This window comes from Rhinoraja longicauda, chromosome 13 (assembly GCF_053455715.1).
Source record: "Rhinoraja longicauda isolate Sanriku21f chromosome 13, sRhiLon1.1, whole genome shotgun sequence".
NCBI classification, from domain to species: domain Eukaryota; kingdom Metazoa; phylum Chordata; class Chondrichthyes; order Rajiformes; family Arhynchobatidae; genus Rhinoraja; species Rhinoraja longicauda.
In genome coordinates, this window is record NC_135965.1 from 20,145,368 (window position 1) to 20,171,360 (window position 25,993).

The window sequence follows — 25,993 nt, forward strand, 5'->3', positions numbered from 1 at the left end:
TCCGTGGAGAAGAAAAGTCTGCCCTGCATATCTACTTTTAAATTTTAGCTCTGATCTCAAATTTCCAATTTATTTCCTCTAGCTTCCAACCTAGGATAAAGGTCCTGGCTATTTCACCTATCTATGCCTCTCCTAATTTAAAATGCTTCTTTCAATTGGGTGACGCAGTTCATAGAGCTGCTGCCTCACAGCGCCAGAGACCTTGGTTTGATCTTGACCTTGAGTGCTGCCTGTATGGAGTTTGCACGTTCTTCCTGTGACCGCATAGGTTTCCTCCAGATGCTCCGGTTTCCTTCCACATCTCAAAGATGTGTTGGTTTGTGGGTTAATTGGCCTCTGTAAATTCCTCCCGAGTGTGTAGGTAGTGGATGAGATAGTAGGATAACTAGTGGGAATGGGTAATTGATGGTGAGCGTGGACTCGGTGGGCTGAGGGCCTATTTCCATGCTATATCTCTAAAGTAAACTAAACTAAACAATGCCCTCTGGTCTTTGACATTTCCACCCAGGGGGAAAGGTTTCTGACTGTCTACGCTATCTATGCCCCACATACTTGCATATGGCTCTATCAATACCAAACAAAAAAATCCAGGCTAGGATTTCTACTTGCCAGGCTAAATGACTTACTGTTGAGTCTATAAACTGGAAAGGGTGCATTGGAGATTTACGAGGATGTTGCCAGGACTCGAGGGCCTGAGCTACAGGGAGAGGTTGGGCAGGCTAGGACTTTATTCGTAAGAGCGTTGGAGGATGAGAGGAGATCTAGGAGAGGTGTATACGATCATGAGGGTCATAGATATGGTGAAAGCACAGAATCTTTTGCCCAGAGTAGGGGAATCAAGAACCAGAGGACATAAGGTTTAAGGTGAGAGAGCAAACATTTAATAAGAACCTGAGGGGCAATCTTTTCATTCGGAGGGTGGTGGGTATGGGGAAAAAGCTGCCACAGGAGATAGTTGAGGCACAAGCAATAACATTTAAAAGACATTTACAACTACAAGGTTCAAGTTTAGAGGGAGATGGCCAAATGCAGGCAGATGGGATTAGTGTAGATGGGGCTTGTTGGTTGGCATGGGCAAACTGAGCCGAAGGGTTGTTTCTATGCTGTATGACTATGGCTCTATATCCCTGGTTGGACACCAGGGTTACCTCACGGCTTGTGATCTGGTCCCTTTTTTGTCCACAGTGGCCTGACAGCCGGTCAGAGATGTAACAAATGTGCTCCCAACAGTTTAAAAATAAGCAACTGACCGTCAACTGGAGGTCTGTTTGTAACACAATATTTGTAGAATTATCTATTGACTCATCTCTGCGGTGAAAGGGGGAGCAGAGAGGGAAAGGGATGGGCGGTGAGGAGAAAGTGATTAAATAGGTTTAACGGATTTGTAAACATGCCTCGGATACACATCTGAGCAGATTGCCAGGGTTCTGTGCAGAATCGGGGCATGCATTGAGGAACAGGGTAGTGCCGCTGCAAGCTGTGGCCTGTGAGTTCATGGCAATTAAAGATGGCAGATCAGTTACTTCAACAAATATATCCAGCACGGCTATCAGTGACTGCCAATTATCTCTTCCTAATATCGTGTCTGGCTCCAGTTTGAGAGTAATGTCTTTTTATTCATCAAGGGCAATTTTCTTCTCTGGTTTGTTTGATTATTTCTCTCTCCATTTATTTGCCTTTTATCAACTTGGTAGCAAACTAATTTCTAAGTGTTCACTGCAGTGGTAATGTCCGGGACCCACATGTTAGATGAGGTGTGGAGACAAGGTTGTGTGCATTCATTCATCCAGACGGCCCCATGACACCCTGGTTGAGGATGAACAGCTAAGCGGCAGCTGGCGCCCAGTCCAATATTTATCGTCTAACGAACCAATAATCTGTTCTTTACCACATCACTGTGCTGCATGCAAGTTTGGCTGCTCATCCTTTCCCATTGGTAAAGAGACCTCATTTGTCAATTCATTCTCAAATCCTTTACTTTTTAAAGCGGGCAGAAGACTTCGAGTTTACTTCAGAAATACAGTGCGGAAACAGGCCTTTCAGCCCACCGACTCCACGCCGACCAGCGATCACCCCGTACACTAGCACTATCCCACACACTAGGGACAATATTTCAGTCAGCATCTGTCGGCGGGTTCAATCAAAGATACTAGAGGAGCAAGATAGACCACTCGACCCTAAAACCGTAGTATGTCATGGCGCCATTTTAGTAGGCAGAAACTTGCAGAAACATTTTAAAAGAAAAATAACAAAAATCCGTGAATTGATAGATGAGATATATTGTGCATTTTAATGGCATCGTCACACATACTGTTCCCCCCAAACACTGATTACACTGCGAGAGGCATAGCGAACGGCGGGTTTTGCCTACTAAAATGGCGGCCGTTATGCTCCTTTGCGTACTACACTTCAGTATAGGTGATTTCAACGGAGTGATCATCTTGTTCCTCGAGTATCTTTGGGTTCAATACCGGGTCTCTAAGGCAGCAACTCTACTGCACCACTGTGTCGCCCTCATAAAGAAGGTTCTTTATAAACTCCAAGTTCTTTCTTTCTTTCATTTAATGGGTCCTGGTTGGTAAATTACCTACTCAAGTAACTTTGGCGGCACAGTGGCGTAGCGGTATTGCTGCCTAACAGCACTAGTGTCCTGGGTTCGATCCTGACGATAGGTGCTGTCAGTACGGTGGTTGTATGTTCTCCCTGTGACCACGTGGGCTTTCTCCAGGGGCTCCATTTTCCTCCCACATTCCAAAGATGTATTATTAGGCAACTGAACCGTTCTCTCGCCAGCTACAGAGTGGTCCGGACCTTCCATCTACCTCTTTGGGGGCCTTTGAACTAACGTTGGGTTTTATTGGTCTTTACATTACACTAAATGCTATACCCTCTATTCCATACATGTACACAGTGGACAGATTGATTGTATTTATGTATAAGGCAGACACAAAATGCTGGAGTAACTCAGCGGGCCAGGCAGCATCTCAGGAGAGAAGGAATGGGTGACGTTTCGGATCAAATCCCTTCTTCAGACTGTAGTTATTTCTCTGACTGGATAGCATGCAAAAAAATAAATCATTTCACTGTACCTTGGTACATGTGACAATAAACAATACACCATTAGTTTCCCCTGATCAAATTGAAAAGTTCTACGGCTTAAGTCTAGTCCATAAGGACTCCTCTCTGACTTTGCAACACTAAAACCTGAATCTATTTTAGGTCTAGAATGAGATTTGAACCTGCGACCTTCTGTCCCGGAGGCTGATACTTATAGATAGATATGACTGTGCCGAGGAACCGTTTCACTGAATCTAATTCACAGGTTCACAGAGTTCTAATCCTTTCCGTTCCACTGAAGCATATGGAGGTTAATCCACAACGGACCATTTTGAGTGACCACCTTAATGCATTAGAATCTGCAGCGATAGCCTCACTGCGCCGGAGACCCGGGTTCGATTCTGACTTCGGGCGCTGTCTGTGCAGAGTGTGTACGTTCTCCCATGTCCCAAAGTCGTTCGGGTTAGCAGGTTAATTGACCTCAGTAAATTGCCCCCTGGTGGGCGGGATAGAAATAGTGATGGGGTGATCGACGTGGACTGGGTGGGCTGTGGGCAGTTTCTCTAAACTCTATCCACCATTATCGGTGCACTGGAGACCCATTTACGCAGCACAGTTGAAGATAGTCGCTGCATTTGCCCCACAGCAGACTGCTTTGAGAGGGAGATCAATATTGATTATTGACTTAGTTTGCACATAATCACACAAGGCCAGTCTGCCCTTCAAAGCAGCTAACAACGCCCATTTGAAGAAATATTCGCACAGGAATCGTTAATAACCACCGTGCAGTACGTTCCCATGGCTTTACTGAGGAGCCTCACTCATTTATTTCACATCCAGAGACAAGCCATTTTCTACTCTCAAAATAGCCATGCAGAGACCTTGTTCCAATTTTATGGTTTTTGTAGCTGTCAAAGTTAAACCATTCTCTTATTGGGCCTGCCTCTCCATGAGCCGAATCATTGCATCAGATAATTGGATGCCTTAGGGTAGGAACAAGAGGTTTTCCGATAACTTTCTCACTTAACAGAAGGACGGATGTTAGAGTCAGAGTTATGCAGTGCGGGAACAGGCCCTTCAGCCCAATATTTCCATGCCCACCAACATGCCTCCTCTACAACTAGTCCCATCTGCCTGCGTTTGGCCCTTATCCCTCTAAATCTTCGTAGAAAGGAACTGCAGATGCTGGTTCATACTGAGGATGGACACAAAGTGTTGGAGCATCTTCGGAGAATCTCTGGAGAAAAAGGATAGGTGACATTTCGGGTCGGAAACTTTCTTCAGATCCAGCCTTTTTGAGTTTTGTGTTCAGTTATGGTCAACCTGCCACAGGAAGGATGTCATTAAGCTGAACAGAGTGCAGAGCAGATTTAGAAGGATATAGCCCACTGTGCATAATACGATGAGGGGAACAGATGGGATAGATGTACAGTCTTTTACCCAGAGCAGAGTTATTAAGAATGAAGGACCTAGGTGAGAGGAGAAAGATTTAATAGGAACCTGAGGGGCAATGATATCACCCAGAGGGTGGTGGATATATGGAATGAGCTGCCAGAGGAGGTAGGTAGTTGAGGCAGGTACTATAAAAACATTTAAAAGACATATGTATAAGAAAATAACTGCAGATGCTGGTACAAATCGAAGGTATTTATTCACAAAGTGCTGGAGTAACTCAGCAGGTTGGGCAGCATCTCGGGAGAGAAGGAATGGGTGACGTTTCGGGTCGAGACTGAAGAAGGGTCTTGACCCGAAATGTCACCCATTCCTTCTCTCCCAAGATGCTGCCCGACCTGCTGAGTTACTCCAGCACTTTGTGAATAAAAGACATATGGACAGGTACGTGGATAGGAAAGGTTTAGAGGGATATGGGCCAAACACGGGCAGGTAGGACTAGCGTAGATGGGTCGGCATGGGTAAGTTGGGCCGAAGGGCCCGTTTTGGTGCTGTGTGAATCTGTGACTAATCCTTTCACCATTTCTGCAGGTTTTGCATTTGTCGTTGTGTCTATTGTTGTATCTGACATCACCATGTACCTTTGTAAGCTTCATACGAACAAAGAATCTCATTATGGCCTGGCGCATCTGGCAATAAATTAATCTGAATCTGTACTAAAGCAAAATGACTTGGCAAGTACGAAGACATGGCGAAGAAATCCCTGAGATCCTTTGTTTGCATTGCGGAGAGTTTGAAAGGGCTATCGATGGCACGAAGCTTGTCTGGAGGTCACAGGTCTGCTGATCTTGCAACCGAGATAATCTTAAACCCAGCAAATAGTTTTTGGAAAGATCTGGCACCAAGTCAGGCAGCAGTGAGCTTTCAGACAAGCTGACATTTTGTGGACACAAGGAATTGAAGTTTCTGGTTTACATAAAAAAGACACAAAGTGCTGAAGTAACTCAGCGGGGTCAGGCAGCATGTCTGGAGAATGTGGAATAAGTTTGTTCAGGAGGATGTAGTTGAGGCAGGTAATATAATAGCTTTTAAAAGACTCTTGGGCGGGTACATGGATAGGAAAGGTTTAGGGGACATGGGCCAAATGTGGGCAGGTTGCAGCAGCTTAGATGGGGCATCTTGGTTGGTATAGACGAGGTGGGCCAAAGGGCCTGTTTCTGTACTGTGTGACTCAGCCACATTGGTTTGAGTGTGCAGTCGCATGCAGGCTTGACAAAGTAATGGTGCAATGTTTCCTTTATTAGCAGCAGAACGGTTGTCATGACAATGCAGGGATCTCCTGTTTAATCATATAACACATAAAACTCCAATAAACATGACAGCAGGTTCCTGGCCATTGCCTCGATCCTGGTGGCTTGAAGGCCATTTTGCATTGGTCCTTTAGATGGAATCATCAATAGTTGCACTTCCACTTCGAACTGAGGGTACAAAACCTTGACAGTCCCATCGATTCACTGCATCAAAGCATCACTTACATGGATGGAACAGTCAAATCAATAACAAAGCCAAATTAAGCCTTCAACGGAGCATTGTCATCAATGCAGCAGTGTCGCAGAGCAAAATATAAATTGCCTCCATTCTCCAAAGCCACCAGACTCTGAGCCTCTGACAGTTTGCAGTTAATGACAAGTTAATGACAAAGGTTTTGCAAGGAGAGAGAAAAGAAATATCTGTTGTGTTTGTCATTTCATTGGGTGGTTGAGGATGGTTAATAGGATAATTATATATTTTCTTTCGTTTTAACACCACTTAGCATCTTGTGTTACGCTGAATAGTTAGTGTTTCCCGGGTCCCTGACTCATTTCCATCTCAGCTTGTTGTATCTTTATATGTGCCTCATGTACAATCTTTCTTTCCCTTCTGCCGTCTGTATTCTTGGGCTTTTCCACAACCATTTAGCGCAGTGAAGGGATGTGCTCATGCCTAAGGTTTGGTTTGGTTTATTGTCACATGTACCGATGAACAGTGAAAAACAATAGGTCTTTAGAGATACAGCGCGGAAACAGGCCCTTTTGGCCCACCGGGTCCGCGCCGACCAGCGATCCCCGCACATTAACACTATCCTATACCCACTAGGGACAATTTTTATATTTTACCAAGCCAATTAACCTACATACCTGTACGTCTTTGGAGTGTGGGAGGAAACCGAAGATCTTGGAGAAAACCCATGCATGTCATGGGGAGAACGTACAAACTCCGCACAGACAGCATCCGCAGTCGGGATCGAAACCGGGTCTCCGGCACTGCATTCGCTGTAAGGCAGCAACTCTACCGCTGCGCCACCGTGCCACCCCAGAGGTCAAGGTAGTCTGTAGTGCCGCACTCACTATGTAGAACGTGCGGCACAGTGTCGCAGCGGTAGAGTTGCTGCTTTATAGCGCCAGAGACCCAGGTTTGATGCAGACTGTGGGCACTGTCTGTATCGTGTTTGTATGTTCTCCCCGTGACCTGCGTGGGTTTTCTTCAGGATCTCCGGTTTCCTCCCACACTCCAAATCGTGCAGGTTTGTAGGTTAATTAGCTTTGTATAATTGTAAATTGTCCCTTCTGTGTGTAGGATAGCATTAGTGTGCGGGGATCACTGGTTGGCGCGGACTCGGTGGGCCAAAGGCCTATTTGCATGCTGTATCTCTAAACTAAACTAAAGACCGAGAGAGTACATGGTGCCATTGTTCGCCAGTGGCGGAGGGGGTAGAGATTTATAGTGGTTGGTGGGAGACCAATCAGCCAGGCTTCCTTGGATAGAGAAACATGGATCTGGAGATGCCGGTTTACAAAAGGACACAAAGTGCTGGAGTAACTCAGTGCGTCAGGCAGCATCTCTGGAGAACATGGGCAGGTGATGTTTCGGGTGGGGACCCTTCTGCAGGATGTTGTTGAAGTTCTTCGAGTTTTGTTGGATCTTCATTTATGTACTTCTTTCACATTACATGAGCAAATACCAAAACTAGTTGACCTTTTTCAGAAGAGCTCGTCTCTCGAGGGCAACGTTGGAGGCATCTCGTACCAAATGGAACAATAGATGAAACACATTAACATTTTGCCCAGAAAATGTCCATTTAGTGGTTTGGTGTACTCGTGCGGCGTGAAAACAGGCCCTTCAAACCAACTTGCCCACACCAACCAACATGCCCCAACTACATACACGTCCCACCAGCCTGCATTTGACCCATATCCCTCCAAACCTTTCCTATCCATATACTTGTCTAAATGTTTTTAAAATAGAGTCATAGAGTCATATATATTGTGGAATCTGGCTCTTTAGCCCAATTTGCCCACACTGACGAACATGTCCCATCAACACTAGACCCACCTGCCTGTGTTTGGTCCAAATCCCTCTAAACCTGTCCTATCCACTTACCCGTCCAAATGTTTCTTAAACATTGCAATACTGCCTGCCACAACTTCTTCCTCCGACAGCTCGTTCCAAACATCCACCACCCTTTGTGTGAAAAAGTTATGATTAAATATTGCGATAGTCCTGGCAACAACCCCATAAATCTTTGCACCCTTCCAGCTTAGCAACACCGTTCCTATCACAGGGTGACCAAAACTGAACACGGTACTTTAGATATGGCCTCGCCAATCTCTTGTACAACTGTAACATGACCTCCCAACTTCTATACTCCATATGTTAGAGCATAGAGCATAAAACAGTACAGCACAGGAACCTGCCATGGTGCTGAACGTAATGCTAACATCTCATCTGCCTGCACGTGATCCATATTCTTTATTCCCTGCACTTCCATGTGACTATTTAAAAGCTTCTTAAATGCCACTATCAGATCTGCCTCCACCATCCATGGCAATGCATTCCATGCCCCCACCACTCTCTGTGTAAAAAAACCCCAGCTGCAATGGGAATGGCTCACATGGATGGCTGTGCTGCACTGTTCAAAATGTTCTGCTTTGCCATTTTTTGACAGGATCTATATAAATGTAAATTCTTCTGCTACCACATCTAAAGCACAGACTTGGCAGAAGACGCAGTTTTACACAGAGATAAAGTGTTGTATTTTGTATACTGTTACTTATCAAGGGCACGCTGCAGCTGAAATCTTGCTGTAGCTGCCTCTGCACCAATGCTGTGCTTTCAGCCGATAAGGTGACCAAGCATCATACTAATCAGGTCACAAAGTTATAGGGAACACACTGATGCACTGACGTTAGCAAATTGTTCTTCTTCCCAAATTAAGAACACTGGAAATAGAAGCAGCCGTAGACCATTCAGCCCGGCAAGCTAGCTCTGCTACTTATCCACCTTAGAGATAGAGCATGGAAACAGTCCCTTCGGCCCACCGAGTTCACGCCAACCAGCAATCATCCCTTGCACTAGCACTATCCTACACACTCGAGACAATTTGCTATTTTACCAAAGCCAATTTACCTACAAATGGGTGTATTTGGAGTGTGGGAGGAAACCGGAGCACCCGGAGAAAACCCACGTGGTCACAAGGGGAATGTACAAACTCCGTACGAACAGCACACGTAGTCTCAAACTCATGTCGCTGACGCTGTAAGGCAGGAACTTTACCGATGTGCCACTGTGCTATCCATGACAATTATTAACTCATCCTGCTAATGTCACTGTTCGTATCAATTGGCTGTAGGTTAATTGGCTGGGTAAATGTAAAAATTGTCCCTAGTGGGTATAGGATAGTGTTAATGTACGGGGATCGTTGGGCGGCACGGACTTGGAGGGCCGAAAAGACCTGTTTCCGGCTGTATATATATGATATGATATGAATTCATTATCACCTCCTTCACATCAACAACGGACCATTGTAGGCTCGTTGACCATCGATGCCAGCTCTGACTTATTCTGTACCTTTTCATATCTCTAGTGTCCCTCTCCCCTGACTCTCTGAAGAAGGGTCTCGACCCGAAATGCCATCTCATCCTTTTCTCCAGAGATGCTGTCTGACCCGCTGAGTTTACTCCAGCCTTTTGTGACTTTCTTGGGTTTCAATGAGATTCCCCCCTCTCGCATCCTTCTAAACTACAGGCCCAGAGTCTTCAAACGCTCCTCATATGTTAACCCAAACATTCACAGGATCTACCTCTAAAACAGGGTTCATGAGGTGACATATATGCTGCAGAGTAACGATGAATGAGATTGTGTTCAGCAAGTTTCTCTATCACAAGGTTTTGATGTAATTCAATTAGTCGGCATAAAGCCAACTAATTATGCAGATAAAATAATAAGCGTGGGTTTTCGGATTGAAACCTCATGCAAAATAAGCAATTGATGCAAATATAATCCAATTAAGTAGATTAAATTTAGCTAATTATGGCATGCCAGTCAGATGCATCAGATAAGGCTGGTGCTGGTGTTAAATGAGACTGGAATAACCAATGTAATCCCCAGGTATAGACAGGAACTGCTGACGTGCTGGGAATGAAACTAAAGGCTGGGCAGCCAGTGATGATTGGCACTTTATCTGCAGTGCCCTCATGACTGTGCAAGACTTCCATTCAGCAAATCTGGAGTGTTCGTGTGTGCTGGAAACAGATAAGGACCAGGTCAGAAGAAGGGTCCCGACATGAAACGTCACCTATCCATGTCCTCCAGAGACGCTGCCTGACCCACTGAGTTGCTCCAGCACTCTGTGTCTTTTTCAAGAACAGGCCATGTTGGAAATGTGGATCAGGCGACTATTTTGTATGGTTTAGATTTAGATTCACCCGGGGAAAACCCAGGCGGTCACAGGGAGAACGTACAAATTCGGTGCAGACCATATCTGTCGTCTGGATCGAATCCGGGTCTCTGGCGGTAATTGAATTACATCAAAACCTTGTGATAGAGAAACTTGCTGAACACAATCTCATTCATCGTTCAAGGCAGCAACTCTACCGCTGCGTCACTGTGCCGAAACACAAGAAGCAATATGTGCAGTAGTTAGACGAATCTATTCTGCCCCCACGTGAGCCATATCCCTCCATTCCCTGCAGGTGACGGGAATGTTGGGAAAAAAGGTCTCTGGCACTGTAAGGCAGCAACTCTACTGCTGCGCCACTGTGCCACCCCTTCTCTCCACTATCAGGGGATCTGCTGTGTTCAAATGAGTGACCCCGGGTTCAATATGTCATCTGAGATGCAGAGAAGGAGCCACAGCTATCAGGGTCTGGCTTGAAACTTTTACAAGCGAGAAGAATTTCTTTCAGTCGATCTAGTCTTGTGGAATGTTAGGAATGCAGATGTTGGGATGCTCTGCTTGTCCTGCACAGCTGTGATGATGTTGGTGCCCCAACGCTGGGTTTCCTCATAGTTTCAGGCCTCATCTTCGATCTGCACAAAAAAAAAAGAAACATGGCCCTTTTGAGGCTGGGAAGAAACTGTCCCGGACACATATACCTCCAGATTCAAGGACAGTTTCTCACCAGCTCCATCCAAGGCCACAAGAAATTATAGAGAGTTGTGGACGTGGCCCAGACTTCGCGCAAACGAACCTCCCTTCCATTGACTCCATCTACACTTTACGCTGCCTGGTCACTCCCTCGTCTCCGCAGCACGGTGGTGCAGTGGTAGAGTTGCTGCCTTACAGCGAATGCAGCGCCGGAGACTCGCGTTCGATCCTGACTACGGGCGCCGTCTGTACGGAGTTTGTACGTTCTCCCCGTGACCTGCGTGGGTTTTCTCCGAGATCTTCGGTTTCCCCCCCACACTCCAAAGACGTACATGTATGTAGGTTAATTGACTGGGTAAATGTTAAAAAAAAATTGTCCCTAGTGTGTGTAGGATAGTGTTAGTGTGCGGGGATCGCTGGGCGGCGCGGACTCGGTGGGCCGATGGGCCTGTTTCCGCGCTGTATCTCTAAATCTAAATCTAAAAATCTCCCCTCTCCCATCAGGCAAGAGGCACAGAAGTGTGAAAACGCACACCTCCAGATTCAGGGATAGTGTTTTCCCAGCTGTTATCAGGCAAAACTGATACATCCAGTAGCCAACTAGAGAACATTCCTGACCTACCATCTACCTGACCTACCATCTACCCTCTGACTATCTTTAATCAGACTTTACTAGACTTTAACCTGCACTAAACATTATTCCCTTTATCCTGTACCTTTACACTGTGGATAGCTGGATTATAATCATTTGTAATCTTTCCGCTGACTTGATAGCACACAACAAAAAAAGCTTTTCACTGTACCCTCAGTACATGTGACAATAAACTAAACTAAACTAATCTTTGTATCAAATTGTAGTCCAACCAGCTCCACAGTGAGAGGAGATACAAAGTGCTGGAGTAACTCAGGTCAGGCAACATCTCTGGAGAACATGGATAGGTGACATTTCAGGTCGGTTCTCAGTCGGTCTGAAGAGGGTCCCAACCTGAAACGCCACCTATCCATGTTCTTCAGAGATGTTGCCTGACCTGCTGAGTTACTCCAGCACTTTGTGTCTGCTATTGTAAACCAGCGTCTGCAGTTCCTTTGTTTATCCCTGGTGTGTGGGGAGTGGATGCAAATGTGGGATAACATAGTGTGAACGGGTGATCGATAGTCAGCGTAGATTTAGTGGGCCAAAGGGCCTGTTTCCATGCTGTCTCCCTAAACTAGACAAAACTGTGGGACCTTCCCTACACAAGCTCAATGAGGCAACTCATCCCCACATTCCCATGGGCAGTAAGGGTGAGGGAATACATGTTGTGTCAGCAACACAATCAGACAGTGAAACAATTGAAAAACAAGTATCTAAAGTTGTACATAGCACTTCTGCTTTTTGCACTGAGAGTTTTAAGGCCTTTGAGGGGAAAATCTTGACAACTTCAAATCCATGGTATGGATAGGAAAGGTTTAGAATGGATAGGAAAGGTTTTGAGGCATATGGGCCAAATATGGACTGGTGGGATTAGCATAGATGGGGCATCTTGATTAGCATGGACAAGTTGAAACATCGGCCTGTTTCTATGCTGTATGACTCTATGACTATAAATCCACACTTGATCAATCAAGAGACCATCAAAGAACGGGGCTTATCTCACTGTAAATTTTGTCCAGAAAACTTCCTTAAACGTATTGGGAGAAATTAGATAATTCATTTAAGATTGAAAAACATTTTTGCCTTGGAGATATAGCATGACATTAATTGTGCAGGAAATAGGATTAACAATAAAGACCAAGTGGCCCGTTGGGCCCAAACCTCTCCTGCATTGGTGCAGCACCCTCTCCTCCCCCACTTCCCTCTGCTCCCCTCCCTCCTCCCTCCCCTCCCTCCTCCCTCCCCTCCCCTGCTCCCTCCCCTCCTCCCTCTCCCCCTCCCCTGCCCTTTCCCCTCCCCCCTCGACCCCTCCCTTTCCCCTCCCCTCCCCACTCCATCCCCCTCAACCCCCCCTTATCCTCCCTCCCTCCCTAGGAGATAGATTTAAACTTTAAAATGTGAATAACTTAAAAAATATAACACCGATTTCAATGAAACCTCTTCCATTGGCACCAAAGGGACGACGGTGAGTGAGGTGGGCCTAAAATTGTCACGCTATCGTGTACCGTTTTGGCTGCATTTCAGGAACAAACAAACAAACAGGCGAGAGTTTTAGTATATAGATGGAATCTTGCACGTCTTTCAGAGAAAAAAACCCACCTGAGGTGTTTTTGGGGAAAGATAAGCAAACTGTGGTGAACACTATGATAAAAGAGGGAGATATGCAGGAGACTGAAGGTGTGGTCAGAGTTGCCTGTGGGGAGATGGAGAGGATTAGGGTAGAAATTTGATACTGTGGGCTTTAGACAACTGAAATGTTAGACTGTCAATGTTTGAAGAAGGATCCTGACCCAATACGTCACCTATCCATGTTCTCCACAGAAGCTGCCTGACTCGTTGAGTTGCTCCGAGCACTTTGTGTCCTTTTATGTAAATCAGCACCTGAAGTTCCTTGTTTCTATGCTCTAAATTTTAAAACTTGAACTGCAGATGCTCGTTTACAAAAAAAAGACACAGAGCATAGTAACTCAGCGGGTGAGGCTGGAGAACATGGATAGGTCTGAAGATGGGTCCTGGCTCAAAACATCACATATCCATGATCTTTATAACCTAATTTCTGGGGACACATTTTAATCTCATCACAATCTGATTTTTATCTTTGCACATTTTTTTCCATTTCCTCTGAATTGAACTCAGGATAGAGAAATGCCCATTGATATTGTCCATCTTTGAGTATCTTCAATAATACCTTTCTTTCACACCTTTCTTTTGCCTGTCTTTAACATGTACAAAATACCTTGGTAAATTTTCCTAAGTGTTTCCAATGTTCTCTGCTTCAGCAGAATCTATGGTGAATCAGTCAAGACTTTACAGTCGGAATGAGCAACACACTGGGTTAAATCCTGACCTCGGATGTTGTCTGTGAGGAGTTTGCACATTCTCCCTTTGACCGCCTGGGTTTCTTCCTGGTACTCCAGTTTCCTCCTACATCCGAGAGACGTGTGGTTTTGTACGTTAATTGGCCTCTATAAAAATTAGCCCTCGTGTGTAGGAAGTGGATGTGCAAATGGGATAACGAGGGTGATTGATGGTCAGCGTGGACTTAGTGGGCCACAGGGCCTTTATCTTTAACTTAGCTTAAACTACTCCATGAGCCAGAAGAGACCCCAGTTTGATGCTGACGTCAGATGCTGTCTGTGTGGAGTTCTCCCTGTGACTGCGTGAGTTTCCTCCGGTTGCCTCCCACATCCCAAAGACGTGTGAGTTTGTCGGTTAATTGGCACTCTGTAAATTGCCCCTTGTGTGTAGGGAGTGGATTGGAAAGTTTGATTAGATAGAACTAGTGTGAAGTGGTGATCGATGGTTAGTGCGGACTTGGTGGGCCGAAGGGCCTGTTTCCATGATGTATCTTTCACTCAATCAATAATAGGATTGAGCACCTTCATTCTAACTCAAGCAACCTGGGTTAGTCAGCACGGTCATAGTGGGCTGAAGGGCCAGTTTCTGTGATGTATCTTTCAATCGATCAATAATGGGTGGAGCCCAATAATGGGTAGAATCAATAATAGGAAGATGAGGAAGGATTTCTTTAGTCAGAGGTGGTGAATCTGTGGACTTCATTGCCACAGAAGGCTGTGGAGGCCAAGTCAATTTTTATGGCAGAGATAGATAGATTCTTAATTAGTAAGGGTGTCAGAGGTTATAGGGAAAAGGCAGGAGAATGGGGTTAAGAGGGAAAGATAGATCAGCCATGATTAAATGGCAGATTAGGCTTGATGGGCTGAATGGCCTAATTCTGCTCCTATCACATGAATATGAACATAAACTCTTTCATCGTAACTCGAGCAGCCTTGGTTGGTCAGCATGGTCGTAGTGGGCTGAAGGGCCAGTTTCTGTACATTATTTCCAAATCAAGATGGTATAACGTGGAAGTGAAAGTTTTTCATGCATTACTTCATCTTGCACGCCGAGGTGTTGATGGCAAGAATTTAAAAAACAAAATCAATCCATGTACGATCTCACAGTGTTGACAATTGAGCTCTTTGTTCATTAATACTCTGAAAATTAGCTAATTGATAGTGAGAAAATCCTGTGACTCCAATGGTTTATAAATATCATCAGAATCTTAAAATTAAATTACTCATTCTTAGTCATTCACTACTTTAAATTTTTTTTAAAGCGTGTTGTCAAAAACAACCGTGTATCCGACAATTTCTCTAAGACTTTGAGGTACCTGGGAAGAGGGAAAGTTGTAGTCATAGAGTGATACAGCGTGGAAACAGGACAGTCGGCCCAACTTGTCCCACGTGGACCAACATGTTCCATCTACACTAGTCCCACCTGCCTGTGTTTGGCCCATACGCCCTCTAAACCTGTCCAATATATGTACCTGTCTAAATATTTCTTAAACGTTGTGACAGTCCCTGCCTCAACTACCTCCTCCGGCAGCTCGTTTGTGTGGAAAATGTTACCCCTCAGGTTCCTGTTAAATCTTTCCCTCCTCACCATAAACCTATGTCCTCTGGTTTCTTGATACACTTACTCTGGGCACGATACTGTGCGTCTACCTGATCTATTTCTCTCATGATTTTGTACAGTTGGTTGGTGTGAACGATCGGCACTGATCTTGTTGAAGGGAGGAGGTGCAAAGGAATATTTGTTGGACTTCTGCCCCTTATGATGATAGCGTTCACCTTAAAATCAGAGCAGGGGGGAGATTGGTGTGAGACTAAAACTGAGAAATTGAGGATAGGAAAGTTTTCGTTTAGTTTTAGAGATAGACATACTTTGCAGAAACAGGCCCTTCGGCGCACCGAGTCCATCCCGAAGTGATCCCCGCACACTAACACTATCCTACACATACTAGGGGCATTTTACAATTTCACCAAAGCTAATTAGCCTTTGTCGGTAGCCAATTAGCCAGTGTGTCTTTGGAGTGTGGGAGGAAACCGGAGCATCCGGGGAAAATCCACGCAGGTCACGGGGAGAACGTACAAACTTTGTACAGACAGCACCCTTAGTCAGGATCGAACCCAGGTCTCTAGCACTGTGGCAGCAACTCTACAGATGTACCGCCATGCCTAAAGATTCAATGGCTATGGGGCAAGTGCGGGCAGTTGGGACGTGTATAGATGGGGTATTGTAAGAAAATAACTGCAGATGGTGGTACAAATCGAAGGTATTTATTCACAAAAGGAGAATGGGGTTGAGAGGGACAGATAGATCAGTCATGATTGAATGGCGGAGTAGACTTGATGGGCCGAATGGCCTAATTCTGCTCCTGGAACTTATGAACTCATGAGGCAGTGCGGGAAACTGAGGCAGTGCGGGAGACTGAATCCGTGGAGTTGGTTGATGTATTGGCTGGGGTAAAACTGCTCCCAAAATTCAACATTTACAGCATCTTTCTTCCAGTGTAGTGTCCTTTTGTTGACTGTTGATTGTGCTAATTGTATTCTTCAGCTGACTCTTTGCACCTGTGCGTCTGTCTATTGTGAAGTTGATGTAAGTCCTCTTTTTGTTGGGTCACACGGACTGTTTTGCATCACCCAGCTGTAGACAAACAGACAGATACAACTCAAGCAATCCGAGACCCTTGGCAGGTTTTATTTTTGCTGACAAGCAAACGTGTTCAAAGAAATTAATATCAAATAAACATTTTTTTTTTCAAGCGCAACCAACTCTCCTCCCAAAGATTAGTCACAGCATTGCCCCAAAAAATAGGCATTCAATTCATAGGATCATTCAGTGAGTGCAGGAGGTAGCCAGCTATCAAGAGTATAATTCAAGGCTGGCATCTTGGTTGGCATGGGCAGGTTGGGCCGAAGGGCCTGTTATCCTGCTGTATGACTCTATGACTCTCTGATTCCAACAGTTCCGTCACCTCACTTGTTCTGCATCGTCTTACAAATTTATTCTTTAGTTTAGTTTAGTTTATTGTCACATGTACGGAGGTACAATGAAAAGCTTATACACGATTACAATCAAGCTGTTCACAGCGTACAGACACGGGATAAAGGGAATAACGTTTTGTGCATGATAAAGAGCAGTAAAGTCCAATTAAAGATATTTTGAAGGCCTCCCACGAGGTAGATTGGTGGTCAGTACCACTCTCTAATTGGTGAGAGGATGGCTCATTTACCTGATAACAGCTGGGAAGAAACTGTCCCTGAATCTGGAGATAAGCATATTCAAACGTTTGAACCTCTTGTCTGATGGGAGAGGAGGGAATGACCGGAGGGAGCCTGGTCCTTGATTGTGCTGGTGGCCTTGCCGAGGCTGCATGAAGCATCTATGAACAATTGCTTTTTATCTATTCTATTGGCTGCACAGTGGTGCAGCTGGTAGAGCCGCTGCCTCACAACACCCGAGACCCGGGTTGATCCTTCCCTCAGGTGCTGTCTGTGTGGAGTTTGCATGTTCTCCCTGTGACTGCGTGTGTTTCCTCTGGGAGCCCCGGTTTCCCTCCACATCCTGAAGACGTGCGGGCTCGTAGGCTAATTGGCTGCTGTGAAATTGCCCCTATGTGAGTGAGTGGCAGAATCTGTGGGGGATTTGGGAATTAACTTTCTAGACCAGGTACAGCACAGGAACCTGTTCTCAATATCTCAGAGTTATAGAGTCATACAGCCATGAGAACAGGCCCTTCGGCCCAACTCGTCCATGCTGACCAAGACACTGGTTCCATTTGCCGCATTTGACCCATACCCTTCCAAACCTTTCCTTTTTTATGGGTGAGCATTGATTATTGGCTGTGGTTTAGTGTTTGTCATTTGAAGTCCCTTTAAAGCAAAGTAATGAAAAGGAACTGCAGATGCAGGTTTATACCAAAAATAGTCACACAATGCCGGAGCAACTCAGCGGGTCAGGCAGCATCTCTGGAGAACATGGATAGGTTTTAGATCGTGACCCATCTGCAGACTGGCGAGTGATAGGTGGATCTTACCCCCACCTCCCTTTTCCAGCTTCCCCCCCTCCCACTACAATCAGTCCGAAGAAGGGTCCTGACCCGAAATGTCACCTATCTGTTTTTTCCAGAGATGGTGCCTGACCCGCTGAGTTACGCTAGCATTTTGTGTCTATCCTTGGTGTGGAGTTTGTAGAAAGGGACCGCAAATACTGGTTTATACCGAAGATAGGCACAAAGTGCTGGAGTAACTCAGCGGTTCAGGCAGCAACTCTGGAGAAAAAGGGTGGGTGACGTTTCGGATCAGAACCCTTCTTCAGCGTAGGGTTGTTTGGGAGATCCAGTGTCAATAACCCATGGAAACGTCTAATCTAGTGTGCCTTCAACTGTGTTTTTTATTTTATTTATTTTCTCCCATGATGTGGACCTTGCTAGCATTTACTGTTCATCCCGAATTGCCCATAAACTGAGGCTGCAATTAAGGATCAAACGCCATGGTTGCTATGGAGTCATATGTAGACTAGATCATCAAGGCTTCCTTTCCAGAGGGACTTTCATGCACCAGACTGGTTTTTATAACAGTCTGGCATCTTTTATTGAGGGGTAAATTTTGTTTATTTTTGTTTATTCTCACATGTACCGAGATACAGTGAAAAGCATTTGGTTGCGTATTATCAGTCAGCGGAAAGACAATGCATGATTATAATCAAACCGTCCGCAGTGTACAGATACATGATAAAGGGAATAACATATAGTGCAGGATAAAGTCCAATTAAAGATAGTCTGAGGGTCTCCAATGAGGTAGATGGTAGGTCAGGACCGCTCTCTAGTTGGTGATAGAATTGTTCAGTTGCCTGGTAACAGCTGGGAATAAACTCCATTTAATGTTTTTTAAATTGTAATTGAAGGATACATCTTGGAAACAGGCCTTCCGGACAGGCCTTCCGGCCCACCGAGTCCGCACCAACCATCGATCACGCATTCCCACTGGTTCCATGTTATCCCACTTTCCCATCCACTCCCTGCACATTGGGGGATATTTACAGAGGGCCAGTTCACTAAGAACCCGCACGTCTATGAGATGTGGGAGGAAGCCAGAGCACCTGGAGGAAACCCAAGCGGACACAGGGGGAACCCTTCAAAAACTCCACACACAGACAGCACCGGAGATCAGGATCAAACCCGGGTCTCGGGCGTTGCGAGGCGGCGGCTCGGCCGGACGAGCCATGGTGCTGCCTGAACTTAACTTGCCTGGTTGCAGTGATGGGATTTGAACTCGCGCCTCTGGAATGACACTGGGTCTAGACCCGTAGAATCACAGTCCCTGTCCCACTGTAGAGGCACGGGTCACAGAGCACACAGTCGGCATGGTAAGGGTGGTGCGGGGATGGGTTTGAAGTCACGGAGCTTTGCTAAAATCAGCTGCCTTGCTTCATTTACAATGCTGCTGTAATGGAATCACATTTTACCTTGACAGAGCTTGGATTTGTCAGACAGTCAGACATCACTGTGATTCCTCTGTTCCCCGTTTAACATGAACTTCGACTGTGGAAAAAAAAGAGGTCACCGTAAAAGGCAGCTTTTGTTAATATCTGACTTGGCTGTGATGTATTGAGGGAAAAAAAAGGCCATTTGGCTGAATGGAGCAGTTTATAAACCAATGTACCGTCATCAGCCTGTGCCAGGAGCTGGAAGCAGAGTTGGTGTTTGGGGATTAGTTTGGAGAATGGAGGGGGGAGAGGGAGGGGGTTGGCGGGTGGGTGGGTGGGCTGTGGGACAGGGTGTGGGCCAGAGGGAAGAGAATGCAGCATTCACAGGATCCCCGTCTCCCTCTCTCTCCCGTTCATTGCCGATGGTAGAAGCTGCATTGAGCCAGCATTGCGGCCCATTGCCAAGTTAACTGCAGTCTCTGCAGAGTTCAGCTTGACCTATTGTGTTTGTGCTCGTGCATGCCTGACAGCATGCGTGGGTGCACTCACATGTGCTGCACATGTGCATGCGTGTAAGAGGCGGGCGCGCGTGTGTGTGTGTGCGCGCGAGAGTGTCGACGCGAGGGACGACGGATGCTTGTTTGCCGAAAGGAAAAGACACAAAGTGCTGGAGTAACACACGGGTCAGGCGGCAGCATCTCTGGAGAACACTGTTAGATGAACGTTAAGGTTCGGAACCTCCAGAAAGCTGAAGGAGAGGTGAGGTGAGGACAAAGCCAGCAAGTGATAGGTGGATCCTACCCCAGCTCTCTTTTCCAGCTTTCTTCCTCCGCTCTCCAATACAATCAGACTGAAGAGGGGTCCCAACCAGAAATGTCACCTATTCATGTTCTCCAGGGTATGCTGCCTGAACCACTGAGTTACTCTAGCACTTTGTGTCTTTTCTTTAGCATGCGAGTGTAAGTGTGCATGAGTGTGCACGTGTGGGTGCGTGTGTGTGCACATGTAAACCCGTGTGTTCAATGATGTGCCAGTGTTCGTATGAGCAATGAATGTGGGCACAAGTGTGTACGTGTTGGGTTTGCAAGGGTGTATGTGTGATCATAAGTTGCAGGAGCAGAATTAGGCCATTCGGCCCATCGAGTCTACTCTGCCATTCCATCATGGCTGATCTATCTTTCTCTCTCAATCCCATTCTCCAGCCTTCTCCCCATAACTTTGACACCCTTGCTAATCAAGAATCTGTCCCTTTCCACTCAAAAAAAACTCAATGACTTCACAGCCTTCTGTAGTAATGAATTCCAGAGATCCATGGCCCTGTGGCTAAGGAAACCCTCCTCGTCTCCTTTCTAAAGGTACGTCCATTTAATCTGAGGCTGTGCCCTTCTGGTCCTCGACTCTCTCACTAGTGGAAACATTCTCTCCACATCCAGTCTATCAAGGCCGTTTCACTATTCATTGAGATTCAATGAGGATCCCCCTCATCCTTCTAAACTCCAGTGAGCCCCGGTGAGTGTGTGTGCGTGTGTGTGCATGTGCGTGCGAGTGCATCTGCGTGTGCATGTGTGCGTGTGTATGAGACATTCTGCAGGTGCTTTGGCTCTTGCAAGAAGCTGGTGAAACACTAACCGGGATTAATCCACTAACCGAATGTTGGGTGGATGGGGGGACACGGCGGACTTGCTGCACCTGAGGGAGTTCCTCTGCGCTTGTGCACGGCAGCGTGTGTGTCTCGCAGGCGCCTCCTTTCAAGTCCAGTAGGCCCACACTATTGGCTTCCTGCCCAGAATATGGCTGCAAACGCTCCCTGATTCTCATCCCCCTCTCATGCATTGTTCACTGGGTGGGAGAATCGACCCTCTATAATCAAATGCCCAATAGCTGGCTGCACTGTGCTGCTCTCTAGGTATTTGTGTGCGGTTTCACCACGTATGCAGGTGGACTTGCCATTGCATGTTACTTCCATCTTGACACACGAAGGTTTTATTTTATTTCCTTGGTTTCTTTGTGTGAGATAGGAGTTAAATGCTGGTTGGTAAAATGTTGACATATCTCTTTCTCCTACAGGTTGGTACTGAAAAGTGCCTTTCCTGGAAACTCTTCTGCTTGGAACAGCTTCTAGGGCAGTCTCTGCTTTTTTGCCTTGCTTGCTACCAGCTAGACTGCGTCAACTGCACATCCAAACCCCCTCCAGCTTTAGTACAATTGCCCGCCCGCCCCCACCCCTGTCCTCCCCTTCACCCCCCCTTTCCTCTTCATTCCCACCTTCAAAGAGAGAGGGACATAGAGGGAGAGAGGGAGAGAGAAGTAGAGTGAAAGGAAGGCCAGTTCACAATATTTCAGGCTGGCATTTCACCTCTTGCTTTGTTAATGTAACCAACAAAGAATTATAACTTTACAAACAAAAAACCCAACTCTGCTGGAAAGACCTACTTGAAACAAATCGAGGGAACGACCAACACTTGAAGGAGAAAAGGCGATCGGTTGGAATCGCTGCAGTTGGAGTGGCAGACTCGCCGTTATCGACCGCACTCGCCACTTGTTAACTCAGCTGGTTGGATATTGCGTCTTTGGATTGCTACACTGGGCAACTCACACACAGCAGCAAGCTTGTCCCAACTCACCGGATTCAAAACAGAATGTATTACTGAGAGTCCCACACGGTCCTTGTTTCTGACCGGCATCAACTTGCCGTTCTCTGGCGGGAATAAAAAAAGAAACGAGAACTTTTTGTCTGAAATTGAATTTACTTACTTCAAGAGCACCTGGCCTCTCTAATGCAAGGAGATTTCTCTGAGGGGAAACTTAAACGTGGTGATCTTTACAGCGGAAAAGCCTTCGAAACGCAAAGTGTGGTCTTTTGTTCTCCTGCCAAGCCGCCGCAGAGTTTTCTTTGACCGACCCTCATTGCACCGCAGTCTGCCTGATAGATTTTTCTCCTGGGAGATATATCTCGACCGTCCGTTCATTCACAAACATGGCTGTCAGCGTGGCTCAAATCCGCGACACAAAATGGCTGACGCTGGAAGTGTGCCGGGAATTCCAAAGAGGCACCTGCTCGCGTCCAGACACGGAATGTAAATTTGCCCACCCTTCCAAAAGCTGTCAGGTAGAAAACGGACGCGTCATCGCCTGCTTTGACTCGCTGAAAGTAAGTGTGGAAACGGCCTTTGTTGATTTGCGCGCGTTGCGAGAGAGTGTATTATACTGTCACGCGCGTGTGTGTGTGTGCTGGACATAACGTCCTGTCCTCGGGATAATGAAGAGCTTTTGCACTCTGCCTGAGTATTAAGCGAAATTGGCTGCGACATAAAATGTTGATTCCTTTGCAGATGAGTCACTGTTTCTGCTATGCTTTACCAAGTGAGGTTGCCATGTCGTGGTGCAGAATAGTGAAAGGCCTGGATAGCGTGGATGTGGAGAGGATGTTTCCACTAGTGGGAGAGTCCAGGACCAGAGGGCATAGCCTCAGAATATAAAGGGTGTACCTTTATAAAGGAGATGAGGGTGGATTTCTTTAGTTAGAGGGTGGTGAATCTGTGGAATTAATTGCCACAGATGCAAGTGGAGGTATTTTTAAAGCAGAGATCGACGGATTTTTGATTAGTTAGGATGTCAAAGATTATGGGAAGGCAGGATAGAATAGATCAGCCACGATGGAATGGCAGAGTAGACTCGATGGGTAAAATGGCCTATTCTGCTCCTATGACTCATGAACTTATGATCACTGAAGTGAATGGCTAGATTATGTTAGCTAGACATTGGTCTCGCTGACTTCAGAATGTGGGTCAACCAAAGAGCATCAAAAGTCTAAAAAACCCAATGTGTTCCATTTCCATTTCGTTGAATGAGAACTTTAAAGCACCAACGTTTACATGCTGTTTCTAGATATTAAAGAAATAATGGAATCTGGGATTGGTGTAGGAAAGTAGCGATCAAGGGTGATTAATTGTCCCATGTACCGACAACGGAACAATCAAATTCTTACTTGTAGCAGCATAACAGGCCTGTAAGTATAATACACGTAGATGATATATAATTTTAAAAAATCAATATATTAAAATCGCCCATACTAGTGCAAGAAAAAACAAGGTAGTACAACGAAAGATAGTTCAATAAAAAAAACACTAAGTGCTTGAGTAACCCAGCGGGTCAGGCAGTATCTCTGGAGGACTTAGATAGACAACATTTGGGTTGGGACCCTCCTTCAGACCGATAGTTCAGTGATGATGTTGTGTAGTGTTCAAAGAGTCTGATGGTTGTTGGGAAGAAGCTATTCTTGAACCAGGTGGTCACGGTTTTCAGGCGCCTTTACCTTCGTCCCAATAGTAGGAGTGAAATGAGAGTGTGGCCAGGGTGGTGTGGGTCTCTGATGATTCTGGCTGCCTTTTTGAGGCAGCGCCTCCTGTAGATCCCTTTGATGGTGTGGAGGGCAGTAACCCCTGATGGTCTGGGCAATGTCCATTCTTGAATCTGCTGGTCAAGGTTTTCAGGCTTCTGTACAGGAGAGAAATGAGAGAAAAGAAGATTGGTGGTAGTCAAAGTGTTTCAGCGCTGGTGAATGTCAGCAATGAATGGAGGCTATGTGCCTATCCAAAACCTCTTATACGTCACTCTCGTATCTGCCTCCACCACTATCCGGCAGTGCGTTCCAGGCACCCACCACCCTCTGTGTGTGTGAAAACAAAAGACTAGTCCCGGATAACTCCTTTAAACTTTGCCCCTTTCACTTTATGCCCTTTAGCATTTGCTATATCTAGCCTGGCAAAAAGGTTCTGATAGTCTACACTATCTACACCTCTCATAATTTTATATACTATCAGGTCGCCCCTCAACCTGTGGCGTTCAAGAGAAAACTATCCAAGTCTGTCGAACCTCTCCTTGTAGCTAATAGCCCCTAATCCAGTCATAACCCTCTTCTGCACCCTCTCCAAAGCCTCCACATCATTCCTGTAAGCGAGCGACCCGAACTACACACAATACTCCAAACAACCAACAGCATGGAAACAGGCCCTTCATCAAATTGCCTATCCAAAAGCCTCTTGAAAGCCACTATCATATCTGCCTCCATCATCACCACCCCCAGCAGCATGTTCCAGGCACCCATCACCCTCTGTGTAAGAAAACTCGCCCTGTACATCTCCCTTAAACTTTGCCCCTCTCACCTTAAAGCTATGCCCTCTAGTATTTGAATCATGTGGGTTTCTTGCCTTGATTTGACGAGTTGTTCCCATGGCTGACACATGTTTGCCAATTTCTCACACAGAAGATGCTCTGGCTTCCTCCCACGTTGTCAGGTGTTGCTAGTAGAATAATTGTCAAAAGAATTAAAGGGAGACTGGGTGGTATGGAGGCGAATAGGCCACAGGTTACATAAATTTGAGAAAGAGAATGGGATTCCTATTTAAGGAACATGCATGGAACAAATATCCATCTTTTATATTAGTAAATATTACCTTATTATTGTTATATTATTTTATATTGTATCATTTATATTATTATTATTATATTAGTAAGCTATGTGCCATATTATTCATAAATATGAAAAAAAGTGAATATGTTTTAAATACAATGCAACACATGATCTTGGCACAACGGTGCAATGGGAGTGCCACTGCCTCACGGCATTAGAAACCCGGGTTCAATCTGACCTTGGGTGTTGTCTGTTAAGTCACGTTTATTGTTACATGCGAAAGTACTTGAGGTACAGGTATAATGAAATATCCTGAAAGAACACAAAGTGCTGGAGTAACTCAGCGGGTCAGGCAGTATCTCTGGAGAACATGGATAGGTATCTTTTCGGGTCGAGACCCTTCTTCAGTATGAATGTTGGGGGGGGAGAAGAAAGCTGGAAAAAGGGAGAGGCAAAACGAAGCGTGGCAGGTAATAGGTCGACACAGGCGGGGGGGGGGGGGGGGAGGGGGAGAGGGGTTGGTTGGAGATTACCTAAAATTGGAAAATTCAATGTTCAACCTAAAATTGGAGAATTTAATGTTAATAGATTGCTCAACTAGGAGCTGGCATGGATGGGCTGAACAACCACCTTCTGTGGCACAACAGTAGGTTGTGGCACAGTGGTGAAGACCGGTGACACAACGGTAGAGTTGCAGCCTTACAATGCCCGAGACCCGGGTTTGATCCTGACCACGGGTGCTGTCTGTACGGAGTTTGTACGTTCTCCCCGTGACCGCGTGGGTTTTCTCTGCATGCTCCGGTTTCTTCCCACACTCCAAAGATGAGCAGGTTAGCAGGTCGATTGGCCTCTGTAAATTGTCCCTCGTGTGTAGGATAGAACTAATTTACGGGTTGGTTGATGCGGACAGGATGGGCCGAAGGGCCTGTTTCCTCATTGTATCTCTAAACTAAACTAAATTAAAACTAATTTTAAGATTCTATAATACGTGTGGAGTTAGTAGACGTGTCTACCAGGCCACATCGTTTTTAACATAAAACTGGAATATTTCAATAGGAAATATCATCATCATCATCATATATCATATATATACAGCCGGAAACAGGCCTTTTCGGCCCACCAAGTCCGTGCCGCCCAGTGATCCCCGTACATTAACACTATCCTACACCCACTAGGGACAATTTTTTACATTTACCCAGCCAATTAACCTACATACCTGTACGTCTTTGGAGTGTGGGAGGAAACCGAAGATCTCGGAGAAAACCCACGCAGGTCACGGGGAGAACGTACAAACTCCTTACAGTACAGCACCCGT

The 25,993-nt window shown here is 45.8% G+C and overlaps 1 protein-coding gene across 12 annotated transcripts in view; it reads left to right on the plus strand.

The window, feature by feature from the left end:
- The window catches only part of LOC144599516 (muscleblind-like protein 1), a 390,080-nt gene that overhangs the window by 252,808 nt on the left and 111,279 nt on the right, over positions 1-25,993 (plus strand). For 10 of the 12 annotated variants that reach the window (XM_078410490.1, XM_078410491.1, XM_078410495.1 and 7 more), the window contains one exon: positions 21,333-22,416. The exons of the other annotated variants lie outside the window; for them this stretch is intronic. In XM_078410490.1, coding sequence (XP_078266616.1) covers positions 22,243-22,416 — 174 coding nt within the window. In that variant the 5' untranslated portion in view covers positions 21,333-22,242. The remainder of the gene's footprint in view (positions 1-21,332; positions 22,417-25,993) is intronic. 12 annotated transcript variants of the gene reach the window in all.